We start from the raw sequence: 15,138 nt of genomic DNA, 5'->3' as shown, positions 1-15,138 counted from the left end.
CACCCAACCAAACCACTATCCCCCCGGAGATGCTGACCGCCACTCCAGCAAAGTTCGCCGCTGTGCAATCAGGGAGGCGAAGGCCACGACATCGGTCTTCCTCCTCTCCATGAACTCCGGCTTCTGCGAAACCCCAAATATCGCCACCAAAGGGTCCGGGTTCACCTCCTCCTCTACTATACTGGCTAAGACTGCGAATACTTCCGCCCAGAATCTTCTCAATTTTTTGCGACGCCAAAACATGTGCAAGTGATTCGCTGGCCCCCGCCCCCACCTCTCACTCTCATCTGCTGCCCCTGAAAGAACCCACTCATTCTCGCCCGAGTCATATGCACCCCGTGGACCACCTTAAACTGTATCAGGCTCATCCTTGTACCAGAGGAGGTCCCGTTTACCCTACGCAGTGCATCACTCCATACTCCCAATTGATCTCCCCTCCCAACTCCGCTTCCCATTTCTCCTTGATCTTCACCACCCAACCGGCTCCCTACTCCCTCAGCCACTTGTATATATCCCCAATTCTTCCTTCCCGTTCCACATCCGGAAGCAGCAGTCGCTCCAGCAAGGTGCACCCCGGTAACCTAGAGAACCTCCTCCAGACCTTTCGCACAAAGTCCCTGCAGATACCTGAACTTACTCCCCTCGGCAGCTCTACCCTCTCCTTTAGCTCCTCCAGACTGGCGAACCCTTCCTCCAAATACAGATCCCTCACCTTGACCAGCCCCACTTCCCTCCACCTCCTCCATCACCCCCCCCACCGCTCAAATCCATGATTCTCGCTCAGTGGCGTTAGCACCGACATCCCTTCCACCCTAAAATGCCTCCTCAACTGATTCCATATCTTCACGGTGGACTGTATCACCGGGCTCCCTGAATACTTACTTGGAGCCATTGGCAACATCGCCGCCCTCAAACTAGACCCCGACTTCAACTTTTTAATGCAAATATATGATCCCATCATTAATTAATCCGAGTACATTAAATTTTAGATTTCTTGATTTTTTTGCTCTCTCAGTAACCAGATGGTGCCCTCTACTGTTTCTACATTGGCATAACTGTTTCATGAAGTAAATGGTAAATTTCCCTCATTTAAAAAAAATGCAAATGATTTAAACACCAATGACATCAATCCGGTGTCAGGAAGGTGGCCGGGAGAAGTTTTTGTTTTCCTGCTCTGTTTGCTGAAAGGAAAACATTTGAAACATTGGCTAATGTAAAAAGAAATAAACCAAATTGTGATTTTAAATGATCCAGATAATTGCGGTCTTGTGGTGCAGTGGCGAGAGTTTCTTCCTCTGAGCCAGAAGCTCGAGGTTCAAGTAACACCCCAGGTCTTGATCTTCAAGAAAGGTGTTTTCTTAATGCAGACAAACAGTTTGAAAGTGGAGATCTGAGGAAGAGTTTGTATCCAGAAGTTTTACCAGATGAACAACGTGCAAACCCTTCCATATGACAGGTAGTAAGAGCGATTCCTGGCCAACCATGTGATAGAAATAATGTTGAAGCCTCCACTGTCATTACCAATGGCTCCAAACCACAACATGCATGTAACAAGTGGATGTTACCATAACAACTCGGACTTGCTGAGTGAACTGTAATTCACCACCAAATAAGTTGTGGAAATAATTTGTTGGTTGATTGAAACTGAATCCTAAAGTTTTTTAAAATAAATTTAGAGTACCCAATTATTTTTTCCAATTAAGGGGCAATTTAGCATGGCCAATCCACCTGCCCTGCACATCTTTTTGGGTGTGGGGGCGAAACCCACGCAAACACGGGGAGAATGTGCAAACTCCACACAGACAGTGACCCAGGGCCGGGATTCGAACCCGGGTCCTCAGCGCCATAGGCAGCAATGCTAACCACTGTGCCACCGTGCTGCCCCTGAATCCTAAAGTTGAAGATTTCTTCCATTCTTTTTTGGTTTCTGAGTGAAATTTACATCTGCATTGCATGCTGTGTGAACATTAATCAATTTCACCACTTACCAATGTATTTTCTTTGGCCCATTTCTTCTATTGTAATGGAACTGTTTCTTTTCTCATGTTTGCAGGAAGTAGCTTTCTATCTGCATTTTTTAAAATTTGGATTAGTCCTTCGATTTACATATCTAATGATCCACAAATAAACAGTATTTTCCTGTAAACCTCTTACACTTGTTAAGTTAAGTATTGTGGATGGAATTTGTGTGGTGTCTTCAAGCCCATAATCAAGATATTTGTTTGTAAGATGTATATATTTCCTTACACTTCGAGTGATTTTTACCTGATTTAAAATAAATTCCAGCAGCAAGCTTTTTGGTGATTTTAAGAGTATAGATGATTATTTATTATCACACACTTGTCCTGGATGTTTAAAATGAGACACCTCAATCACTCAACCCAATCACACTATCACACATGCAAATGTTAGATACAGATGAAGTTAAACCAAGAATTATGAAAATAAAATTCAACTCAGCCTCTGTGCCATTGAAGGCATGATGTCTTTGATGAATTGATACTTTGGTTGGAGTGAAGGTCTTTTAGTAACAAGAGATTCTCATGAAGATGCAAAGATTCTCTTAGAACATAGAACAGTACAGCACAGAACAGGCCCTTCGGCCCTCGATGTTGTGCCGAGCAATGATCACCCTACTTAAACCCACGTAACCCGTATCCGTAACCCAACAATCCCCCCATTAACCTTACACTACGGGCAATTTAGCATGGCCAATCCACCTAACCCGCACATCTTTGGACTGTGGGAGGAAACCGGAGCACACGGAGGAAACCCACGCACACACGGGGAGGACGTGCAGACTCCACACAGACAGTGACCCAGCCGGGAATCGAACCTGGGACCCTGGAGCTGTGAAGCATTGATGCTAACCACCATGCTACCGTGAGGCCCCTCTTGTAAACGAATAGCCAGGAGATTGGTTTTCAGGTGGACTTGGAAGCTGGAACAAATATTATACTTCAGCTGCATTAGAAACTTTCAACTATGATGGCTCAGTGGTTTCCGGTGTTTTGCCGCCAGATTTGTTTTGTCTAGTTGCAGTATACTGTAGTCAAGTTAATACGGAATGCATGGGGTCCAGATCACCACGAAACAATGACAGTTGACAATGCTCTTTAACTTTTACCTCTGTCGGAACTTGGGCTCAAACATTCCCCATTGTTCAATAGGACACTTACATTTACCAAGGAAGAAAAGCTATTCATGTCAATAACTGATCATACATCCTGCAGGTAGAACATAGAACATAGAACAGTACAGCACAGAACAGGCCCTTCGGCCCTCGATGTTGTGCCGAACAATGATCACCCCACTTAAACCCACGTAATCCGTATACCCGTAACCCAACAATCCCCCCATTAACCTTACACTACGGGCAATTTAGCATGGCCAATCCACCTAACCCGCACATCTTTGGACTGTGGGAGGAAACCGGAGCACCCGGAGGAAACCCACGCACACACGGGGAGGACGTGCAGACTCCACACAGACAGTGACCCAGCCGGGAATCGAACCTGGGACCCTGGAGCTGTGAAGCATTGATGCTAACCACCATGCTACCGTGAGGCCCCAAATTTGGTAGTCTCTGTTACGATGTACTTAGACATTAGGCTCTTTTAAAATGTGAATATACCAAATATGTAAATTGAGTTGTCTATTGGGGAAAGATTAGACAGACTGTACTTGTTTCTATTGGAGTTTCGGAGAGTGAGAGGTGGCTTGATTGATGTCTATAAAAATTTGATCGATATTAGTGAATTAGCCTATATCGGTATGCTTCATTACTGTGCACACATGATCCTTTAGTTATGCTACCACATTTTCAAGGATGGGAAGTGATTTTAATGTGCAATGTGACAGTATAGTTGGGATTTGCTTCCAAACCTTACAGCCAAGTGCATTAGAGTCAAGGGAGTAAGACCACCTCCATCTCACACTACTTTGGTTTTGCATCAGCAATAGTAAATCTCTAAACCAATGTGAACTTGTGGGCTGGATTTTATCAGTCCTCTGTAAATGGGCTGGGAGGTGGGAGGCCTCATAAACTGTTGACCAAAGGCACTGGGAGGAGAGCCTGATGTCTTCCTAAAATCATTGTTGTGGTGTGGCCACCCACGGACCAGAGATGGATGGTCAGTTCAAATAATTCATGGATCATTTAAGTGCCAGTTCCACCCCTAAAGGCATTTAACGAGTGTCAGAATAAGCCTCCTTTAGGTGACTGCCCCGTTAACCCTGGCGGCTCTTAGCAGGTTCCTGAGGTTGGAGTTGGGGTGGGGCTTCTAGAATGGTGATTCCACTGCCCAAAAAGGGGCTTCACGGCAGCAGTGACTGTCACTTGTGTTCTGAAGCTACTGCTGGAAGGTTTTGCTATCTGTTTGTCGCGACCTGTCTGCCTGTTCCCAGCACGTTAAATAAAAGAGCCTTCCTGGCCTCTGAGGATGCTGCAAAATGTTGGAGTCCTTTTCTTTCTCCATGGGTAGCCCTGTCAAGCTGCTGGACCACTGATTTGGCTGGCAACTCTTGAGAGGCAGGCTGTCATTATTAAATAGACGGTGGTCCCAGAAGCGGCCTCTTAATTGGTTGCTGCCAGTAATCTCCTCATGACGACTCATGGCCCCTCTCCATGGGCTTGCAATTTGCTTGCAGTCCCAGGACAACTTTACATTTGAGAAAATTCTGGCCTCTATTTCAAAAGTACTTCGGCAGTCTATCAGATTCCTGGGAATTTCTAAATCTTTAAAATTAGTATTTTAAATGTTAAGAAAGGACAGATGGTAAAATCAGCTGCCTGCAATGAAGCGCATGAACAAAATTCTATTTTTCAATGTAATTGAATGGTCATTTTGTACGATGGTCTTGGAATGTTACAACACAGATTCTGTTCCACATTGGACTGACCAAAAATGATCCTTGGCTTTATAGTTATATTCTCATGCCAATGCATTATGGTTTGTTTAGCATGGCATTTAAACATTTAGGAAGCATTTTGGGGGCATTCAGTTAGTAATGCCAAGAAGATTGTATGGCTGATGGACAGTTTTTCTTAATTTTCCTCTCTTTCTGGTTTCCCTACTTTTTAATCACGGATGCATTGGTGTAGGTTCCCACAAGTACCTCTTGCAAATGGGCCTTCATCATCTGTGATTATTATTGGCTGCCTGTTCAACAAAAGAAGAGCTTCCTAGCTGAGGTTGACTGTGTCCTCACTCAAAATCCGCACACATTTATAGCAGAACTTGTGAATATCATGAAAGATTAGAAATCATGACTAATGTTACTTCCATGTGTGAAATTTTACAGTGTTCAACACCTGGAATTATGGGTGTCTTCAATTGAGGAATAAAGCTATTATTTATTCTGGTGAATTCATGTGGCATCATAATCCATGACAGCAAAACCTAAATAGTTTATAGATAATGTTATCCTGAGATTAAATTAAACATTTATATTGATCCCTTCTCATTGAACAGATCTATTATTTCTGAAACAATGCAAGACATTTCATGTTTTGACTAAAGTCCTGTTGATTGAATGTGTGGTTAACTGTAATTTCACTGCAAGCTAACAGGATCACATGGTTTATAAGATTTCATAATGGAACCACTTTGCAGTTCCAGTCCTTAATACAGTGAAACAAAGTGCCTTGAATATAGTTACTACATCTTTGTATTGATAACCTGACCATGATGTTGCAGTGGTGAAAGGAAGTTAATCCATTCAAGACTTATTTTAGAGTCATTTGTTCATTAGCACTACTCAACAATCTTTGTTTATAAGTTTAAATTGTTCTGACAGTCAAAAGGCCCCAACATACGTGGGCACTTTTTAATCATTTCAAACCTTTCTGTTTGTCAGCATTCTCCATCTCCCGCTGTTTTTCTGAGCCTTCCTGCGACTTGCATTCTTTTGTGTGATTTGATTTAAAGTATTCAAAAACATTCTGAGTTGGATTCTTTACCGGGGGTGGGAGGAGGGGGGTGGGGATTCTCCGTGCGCTGGCAATGCACCCACACCTGCAGGTTTCCCGGCAGCGTGGGGTGATCACAGTGGGAAATCCCATTGACAGGTAGCGGAACGGAGAATCGGGCTACCGGTGAGGGTGCGTTGACCAGGAAAGCGGGACTGACGGACAGGAGAATCCCACCCCCTGTCTTTTAAAAACAATATTTAAACTTTGGGCAAAGTAAATTTGTCAAATTAGATTTTCAAATATTAAACTATTCAGTGTAAAGAGATGACGCTTAAGGTTTCAAATACTCAGGGGACACAAGTTTAGAAAAGAAAAGTAATAAAAAAGGGACTTCAGAAATAGCTGCTTTATTCAAAGAGTAAGAGTTGTAAAGTTAAGTCAACAATGTAAGTGGATGTGTTTCCTGAGGAAGAAGCGGTTGAGAAATCTGAGAAAGTGGATAATTGAAGATTTATTTTTCTAACAAGTGCTTTAAAAGGAACAGTGGTATATGTTCAGGTTGGTATGGTGGATGACTTGGAGGGGAACTCAAAGTTGATGGGATTCCAATAATATTTCTGTTCTCAGTGGTAGAGGTCACCAGGCTGGAAAGTGCTATCATAGTAGGTTTGGTGAGTTGCCACAGTTTCCTTTGGGGAAGGAGGTGGATATTGGCAGACCTCTGATGAAGCATTGTAAAAGCTTCAGTTTAAGCGTCATGCAACCCAGACCAAAAAGAGATGAGGGAAATCCTTGAATCATAAGCAGCACTCAGAATTCATGTATCAAGCAAATGCCATCATATTGCTCAAGGCAGCTGTGTTAGGCCCATCAGGCCCCTCATTCCAGGTAATGTTGCAGTACCTGATTATAGCCCTGATAGCTGCACCTAGTGGGAGAATTGGAGTACTGTAGACTTGAAATCATAACCCTTTTTCCTGGGCTATTGGAAAATATTCCAAATTGTGGTTATATATTGATTAGAGTGTAATATGCAGAATTGATTTGTATAGATGTTTATATTCATAGTATGTTGACATTATTTCCATATATCTGAATAAAATTTGATCCTTAAGTTACATTCACATGCTGTTTTCTTTGTTCTTCACAGTATTCACCAAGCATGACAATGAGTGTGTGATCTTGCATCCATCCTCTTGATCAAGACCAGAATGGTTTGCCCTCTTAAAAGATTAAATAAGTACATCCAAGAGAAGAATGAAATATTTTACAAATGTCTACAGGAAACAGAGGTTTTGATTCTCGCAAAGACCCTGTTGTTCTTCTGTAAATGACAATAGTGTCTCATTGTGTACTGAAAGCGGGTCCAAAATATTCTTTTTAAGTTTACAAAACCTCAGAGACTGAACAGTTCAACCATTTAAATGTAGGAGATGCCTGACCTGGGTGTCACAGAGTAACTTACATGACCTCCCACAGTTTAATAAGACATGGTGTGCTTGATTCAGCTGTTTGAAAGAATACAATCAGAACATGGCTTAATGTGTGTCTTCTTTTTTCTGTATCCCTTCCAAATTCATTTTTTAGTCTAAATATCTCAAGTTATGTTACTTGAAATTTTGTATTGCATAAACAGGCTCTGAATAATACCTCTTTTTATGCTTTATAAGACATCATTGCTGGTTAGCAGAACAAATATACTAGCCAAACACCATAGGATAAGATAAACATGGAAGGGAAAAAGAAAAGCAAATGAATATCTTGCACTTAACATTGTGTCAGTAAGTGTTATTCATTGAATTAGAACTACATTAATTGTCCTGTGTCATAGGAGAGAGCCTGTCTTTTAATCATGAGTGTGGTGGTGGATTCAGGTCCTAACTACAGTTCTGGCATATCAGTGTTGAACGCTACATGGGATTTGCTTATGATCACTGATAATAGCCAATAAGTGCTATTGTAATTGCAGCTCAGAAATTGCAGAATTTTCTTTTTATTTCTCTCTTTTTCCCCTTTACCCTGATGACAGTAAAATGTGCTGAGAAGTAGTGATCTGGGTATGCGATTAGAAACATTTGAGGTAAATTGTAGAACCTGTGTGATCATGGTCCACCACTAACAGAAGATGGCCAATCTTCCTCATCTAATGTCACCCCACAAAGATCTGCATTTTAGCCATTACCTCTTTTTAAAAAATAATTGAAAATGAAACTATCTTTTGTAAATTTTCATGTATTCCTTATTCTTCCTTCTGTGCAAAATGATATATTGTAAATGTACATTATGTGTAGATTGTAACAAACTGCAGTTTTTGTTTTGTTTTTTGATTTGTATGTGTATGAAATTGAGGGTTCTCAAAGTTACTGCAGTTAGGGCCTTTTCCTATGAGAATGTTTTCTGGACTGAGAGTGGAATCAGTGTAAAAAATTTTGTACAAACTAGATTTTTCAGTTCTCAGACCACATAAAAGGAAGATGGGAATTACCAAAATTTTCCCATATGGAATAATGATTTTAACATACATTTTAATTATACATGTTGAAGAATTATACAATCGTGCTGTAAAAGATTGAGGTTAACTCACTCAGTGCAGTTGACCTGATACAATTTCTATTGGAGGCTAACAAATTTAAGAATAGAAGGTTTTTTTTAACTTTTCAGAGACTTCGACGTGGGAATTAGTGATAATGATTGCACAATACAACATCGGAGGAAGTTTTTGCAACTGATCAATGTATTTGTGACTTATGGTTATGTGTTAAAATTATAGCAGTGGATCCCTCTTAAAGTGTATTGAGAAGCTAAGCAATCGGTGAACACTTGGTGAAATAACAAACTGGAAAATTGTATGTGTAATTCTTTCTATGGTTTCTCATTTGAAAAGGCCCTAACAGATATGAAATTTCTGTACGACAATTTGATCATTATAACCTTTTGCTTGCATGAAATGATATGTATAAGTGAAACAAAAAAGGCAACACCACACCCCAAAAAAATAACTAATATAGTCAGTCAGACCTTTTTTCTTGTATTATCATTTGAAGATGATTTATATGTTAACCAGAAACATAATGCCAGTACCAAGTCAAATGCATAGTAATCACATACAATTTGGAATTTCAGTCTGAATACAATGCCTATTGTCAAGGTGGTTAGAGGTAGCTTTCCTTTAGTGACAGTTTGCTGAAATATGATGACATTTTTGTGACTTTGTGAAGTTATGCCAGTATATGGCATCTTTATGTTGTGATTTAGAGCATTCTGGTTCTGGGAAGAACTGGCCTGTTCTCACCCAATGATCTGAGCATGCAAGTAAAATTGTTGTACAAGTCACGGCTTGTGCTAAAGAAAGACATTTTAAACTTTCATGACTTTTTTTTAACTGAACCAGGCCAAAATGCTGTTTTCTCTGTAAGCTTCATTGGATTCCTGAGTACATTAAACTTAGCTATATTTTGTCTTGTTTTAGAATTCTGGAGAAACTGAGATGGACAGTGTTACTACCTCCAAGCGGTTCATCTAGCCTTGTTATATTAAACTGTTTAAATGAAAAAGGTATCGCAGCATTTGCGCATTAAGCATTTGGGTTACATATTGATAGCAGATAAATGGTTTATATTTTCATAAGCCACTGCCCACCACCAACAACCTGAAGAAAATGTGCTTTCTTGCTTGTTGTTTATTGTCTCCATTTTATAAACTATTTATAACTCATTAAGTTCATTGATTTTCTTGCTGAGAAATGAGGTATATCAAAATTATTCTTAAAGCACAGGGGTGATATTTAAAATTTGCCATAAATCTGGCTGGGATGGTCACGTTATTTCTGTCAGCGTGAGATCTGAACCATGCATGATCAAGCCTCATTTCAATAATATTGCTGAACCTCCAACACTGAACAGCCAGGTTGGGAAAGGTGGGACATCTGCAGCTGCTCTGTGGAGCCAAGCCAAACGTTAAGGGGGTTGTGGTGGGAATTTGCAGGAGACCTGCAATGAACAGGAAGAGTTTTGAAAATGTCAAAGCTTATAGTTCCAATCAAAATGTGCACACTGTTGACTAGACTTGTATTGGGATCCTAAATGTGGTGTAGGACTCCTGGTTTTCATACAATGTAAGTATAATCTGCCACTTGTTCCAGGAAAGACGCTGCTCACCTGTCTCCGAGATTGCTCCAAAATTGCAGTCAGCCGATTGTCAATGGGAATGGGGGATTTAGGGCAGCACCTTGATTTATATTCCACTACCATCCTGTTTCCACCAAAAATATAGGCAAAAATCACCCAAATGGTTTTTGATGTTTTACACACAGGGGTAATTTGTTTTGAGGGTCTATATTTTAACTGCATTAATTATTTGTATATGCATGGTCTCCTTTCGGTTCATATAAGCACTGAATATTATGAGATAGCACTGTTCATTTTTCTAAACTGGAGTACAGTTTAGTCCAGCAAAACATTGTATCACACTTGTTAGGTCAATAAATTTAATAAACTACGTTTCCAATCTCTCAGTCCCTCTTCTGGCTTCAGACCATTGGCTTAGCATCCACCAAGCAATTGAACATTTTTAGCAGCCAATTTCTTAGTATATGAACTTTTTTAATTTGTCCAAATTGTTTGAGTGTAGGGATGTTTTGGTTAATTATAAATGTACTGTGATGAGTAGTGATTCCAACATCTGAAATTATAGTGTTAATTTTTCAAGTCCATATCAATGAGTTATATTGGACACAAAACGTTAACTCTGTTTCTCACTCCACAGATGCTGCAAGACTGACTGAGTTTTTCCAGCACTTCCTATTTTTATTTCAGATCTCCATCTGCAGCATTTTGCTTTTATCCGAAGTTATATTTCACATTTGATTGGTGTCTTTGAGATCACATACTGAGATTAGTTGCTATGTTACAATTGTGCAAGTAGAACCACAGTACAGCACAGACTATTTCCAATTAGTGGATTTGTTCAAGTCAGTGAAGTTCAAAAGGCTAACTTGTAAACCATATAAGTTAGTTGTGAAAATTAATTTTGTGACAATTTTACCTTGTGTTTTTCTATGATTTCTATAATATTGCCTTTACTTTGTGCCTCTCATTGAGAAATGGTTGTCTGAGAGGAAATCCCACCTTGAATGGGAAATTCCCATAAGCAGCACTCTTGGGATCCAATCGGCCACACACACTTTTGGAATTAGAAAATCCAGTGATCTTTCACCATTTGCCACTATTTTTCCAACATTTGCACAAGAGATTATTAAAGGCAAATATAAATAATTCTGCGATGGATAGGTAGCTGCAATAACAGAGTGGTAATTGTTCCAAAAGTCGTTCTGGTGTGTATGTAAAATAATGTAGTTTGTGTAAGAAACTTTGTCTTGACTATGGTTTATACTGTAAAATACTGTTGTAAATCGCAAATTGATTCCATTGTAGCAAGTGTGTTTCTGTAGTTATTGTTAGTATGTCACCGAATTAGCCAATTCTTTATTATTTTGTTTTTTTTTGTATTTGATTTTTGCCTTGTCGAGCATGCTTAACAATTTCTGGAATCTCTGATGTGGATTGTATTAACGATTTCAGCCAACTAAACAGAAACTGCCAGAAAACACTAAATTCAGCTCTACTAATTGAAATATCAGTTTGCCCTGAATATCTATGGTTTTTTTTAACGGAAGGAGCAGTTGAGTATATTTTCCTCCAACTTGAAAATGACAAATTCTAGATAAAACATTCATAAAGATACATGTCACTATAGAATCCAGTGATATATGTTGCGTCTCATTTATAGGCACGTGATATAAATTGCACTTACATAAAAACTGCAAAGTTTAACAAATTGTGTTCCAAACTATTAATTTACAGAAGGAGGTACTGTATCAAATAAATGCTTATGGGCCTGCTTTGTTTTGATCTATCTCTTATGCTTTCTCCCAAGTATCAAAAAATTGCACATCCATTTTTACGTAGTCTAAACATTTTATGAAATTCATATGCTGACAGAAATTAAGTGTATTGGAATTTAAAAAAAACTTATTTTGAGTGATCTATACTTTAAAAATTAACTGAATTTCTTAAAAGAAAACATTGATGAATTACTCTAAAAACGATTGTTTAATCATGTTTTTTTAATCTAAATTTAGCTGAGTTGGGCCAAAGAGCAGCCATACTATGTTTTTCAGAATCAAATTGACTGTACCATTAATGCTGAACTTGGGTAGTTAGACTCATTCTGGAATACAGGTAATCTGACTTTTATTCTCATGCATACAAAATGTTACATATATTTTAACCAGTTAAATTTGTTTTGCCAGATAGGCTTAAAAAAGTTAACCCTTTGCCCTAAATTATTTGTACAGTAATTGGAAAAGTCACAGTATTTGCATCACATTTGCATTCGGTGTCTACTGGGCTGAAGAAAATGCTGAAAGGAATTGTTCCTGCGAGTGCAGGAGTAGAATGAAACTCCAGGAGGTAGAAATTCATGATTTCTAGTCATTGTACCAGAAGCTGTCACAGATCTCTAAACCAGTGACATTGCCACAACTATATTATACGCCCAAGAAAAGAAAAAGTGCTCTTTTGCTTTGTTCTTCAAATCAATTTGACGTAATAAGCAGTCACCAAATAGTCTGAATTACAATTTGTTTCTTCCATTAAGAATAAAATCGAAACATGTCTTACTTTTCGGTGAATTTAAACAATTCGTATTACAAATTCCAATCTTTATTATGTGTGGTCCATGAGTATTTGAAAGTATCAATTTATCAGTTCAGGTTCCATATAAAATTGAGAAATAATATAACTTTAGGTTTTTAGGGCAAATTTAATTTATGCAGATAGCTTATAGAAGTTGCTGTATAAAATTTGAAGCATATCTTGATGGCTGCCCAGCACTGCACAACATTGCATGAACTATGTGTAAAATGAATTTCCTTATCCCAATGTTTTACATTTTTGTATTTGTTCCTGCAGGCACAACAGTATTGTATTTAATAGTTTTACCTTCACTTTTCTTTGTGTTCCTGAATACTAATTAGCGATGTGTCTTGGTTTATTGTTCAGCACATTACGTATTACACCATTTGTATGTTCTTTAAATTGTAAAGTTTCCTAGATTGAAAAAAATGCTCATTAAACTGTTACAACAAATGTACAATTGGCTTTGTTCCTTTATTTAAATATGAAATGTGTGACAAGCTTCTTGAGTAGATATTTCACTATTAGTTAAAGACTTGGAATTGTTTTAAAGATATGCATATCCAAGTGAATCAGCAGCTTGAGGGTGATAACTTGTGGGCCAAGTTTCTTGAACAGTTTAGTGTCTGCACAATTTTGTTGTGTGTTTATAATTTTTAAAGAAAAGATAAATCTGTAAATAACTGTTGCAAATGACTTAATTTCTTCTTCACACATAAGCTTGTAAAAACAGTGTGAACTTGGGTATTTTCTTTATTAGTTCACGTCATTTGAGCAGACCTGGGCGGGATTCTTCTCCCGCCCCGCCCCGACCGGGTGGGAGAATCGTCGGGGCACATCGCGCCACGGCGCCCCGACCCACGCACGCGATTCTCCCCCCCCCCCAAACCAGCGCCACGAGAATCGTGCCGGGCCGCTCAGAGAATCGCCGCAAATGGCGAGCAGCGATTCTCTGGGCCGAGCGGCTGTGCGTAAACGGCCTAGTCCCGCCGGTGCCGCCCACCTGGTTGCTGCCGGCAGGTACTCGTCGCAAAGGCTTGGGGGGCGGCCTGTGGGGGAGGGAAGGGTGGCTCCGTTCCCGGGGGGGCCTCCTGATGGGGTCTGGCCCGCGATCGGTGCTCACCGATCGGCGGGCCGGCCTCTTACCCCACTGGGCCTACGTCCTTAGCAGCCCCAGAACCCCGGCGCCATGTTGGTGAGGGGCCGGAGCGCTCCGCAAGGTTACCACGCATGCGTCGGTTGGCGTCGGCCCAACTGCGCATGCACGGGACTCAAGGCGCTGCGTCTTTTATGCGGCACCGGGTCTCTGATGCCATGCCGAGGCCCCGCCCCCATAAATCGCGCGACGCCCCTGCTAGCCCCACGGAGGGCGGAGAATAGGGGTCTGGGAACGGGCACCGACGCCGGAGTAAAATACTCCAGTTTTTACTCTGGCGTTGGCACTTCGACTCCCGTTGGGAGAATCCCGCCCTAGGACTTTGTAACCTAAGTAGATAATCATATTGAAAAAGAAACATTTGAAGGCAAAGCAAAAAGGAAAAAAATAAATACCGTGAGATCCGTTTTAGCTTAAAATTCAGTCTGAAAGTTGCTGCACAGAAAGTACTCACTGAGCTACTTTAATCATAGGTGGATTTGTATATAATGTTATCAGTGCAATCTCCACAATTAGTTCATATGAGGCAAAATCTTCTGTGGAGTCGCAATCACTATTGGATTGCCACTGTGCTCCTATTTTTTTACCCTAAGGTGAAGCTCTATATTTCTGGTCCAGCCTTGCAAACCAAACCCATAAATGTTCTGAATCCTTACTTGTCGTGCAGGTTGATCGAGGGAAGCCAAGCCTTTTACAGTGCTAGCTGCTATATTCTGGTAAGTAAAGAGTTAAAGCTTGCCAGAGTCACTTGAGCACCTACGGAGAGATTGGTGAAGTGTGTGTGGCAGGTATGTGGGTGAAGGGATAGGGGCATGTAGTAGATATTCAGGGCTGAAAGGTTTAATGTGTGAGACTAGAGAACTACCCCCTACATGATGTGAGAGTCACATGACTAAATCCAGACGTAGTAAAAAAAAGCTCATGGCTTGGACTAAAAGCAATTACTGTGGATGCTGGAATCTGAAACAAAAACAGAAAACACTGGGACAATCTCAGCAGGTCTAACAGCATCGGGAGCTAACGATTCGAGTCTGAATGACTCTTTGTCAAAGCTTTGAGTAATACCTATAGTCTTGAATTCATCCAGCTCTTGTTCAGACATACCTATGTCTCCACAGTTGTTCCTTAGCCAGTGACAACCAACATACAACAGGTGGCATGAAGTGGATGAGCAGGTAGGTTGGGTCAGATATTAGCGCTAGTCAGGGGTTCAGGAGGGTCTTGGGTTGGAAGGTTAGTTGGGTCGTTTGAGGGTTCAGTGGGGAGGCCAGGGTGGGGTAGTCTGATCGAGAAGGTACTTTGCAGGGTCAGGGTTGTTTGGAGGGTCAGGGGTAGTCGGAAAGTCAGGTGGGGGAGTCTGGGGGGTGCGTCAG

At 40.5% G+C, this 15,138-nt stretch overlaps 1 protein-coding gene across 1 annotated transcript in view; it reads left to right on the top strand.

Annotated features, from left to right (window-relative positions):
- Positions 1–9,437, top strand: part of LOC119969926 (single-stranded DNA-binding protein 3-like) — a 483,574-nt gene extending 474,137 nt beyond the window's left edge. Inside the window, exon 17 of the mRNA XM_038803895.1 lies at positions 9,384–9,437. Within this exon, the coding sequence (XP_038659823.1) occupies positions 9,384–9,437 (54 nt within the window). The remainder of the gene's footprint in view (positions 1–9,383) is intronic.
- Positions 9,438–15,138: the final 5,701 nt, after the last annotated feature.

Source organism: Scyliorhinus canicula, chromosome 8 (assembly GCF_902713615.1).
Source record: "Scyliorhinus canicula chromosome 8, sScyCan1.1, whole genome shotgun sequence".
NCBI classification, from domain to species: Eukaryota; Metazoa; Chordata; class Chondrichthyes; order Carcharhiniformes; family Scyliorhinidae; genus Scyliorhinus; species Scyliorhinus canicula.
The sequence above is the reverse complement of the archived record's forward strand: the minus strand, read 5'-3'. Positions and strand labels throughout refer to the sequence as shown.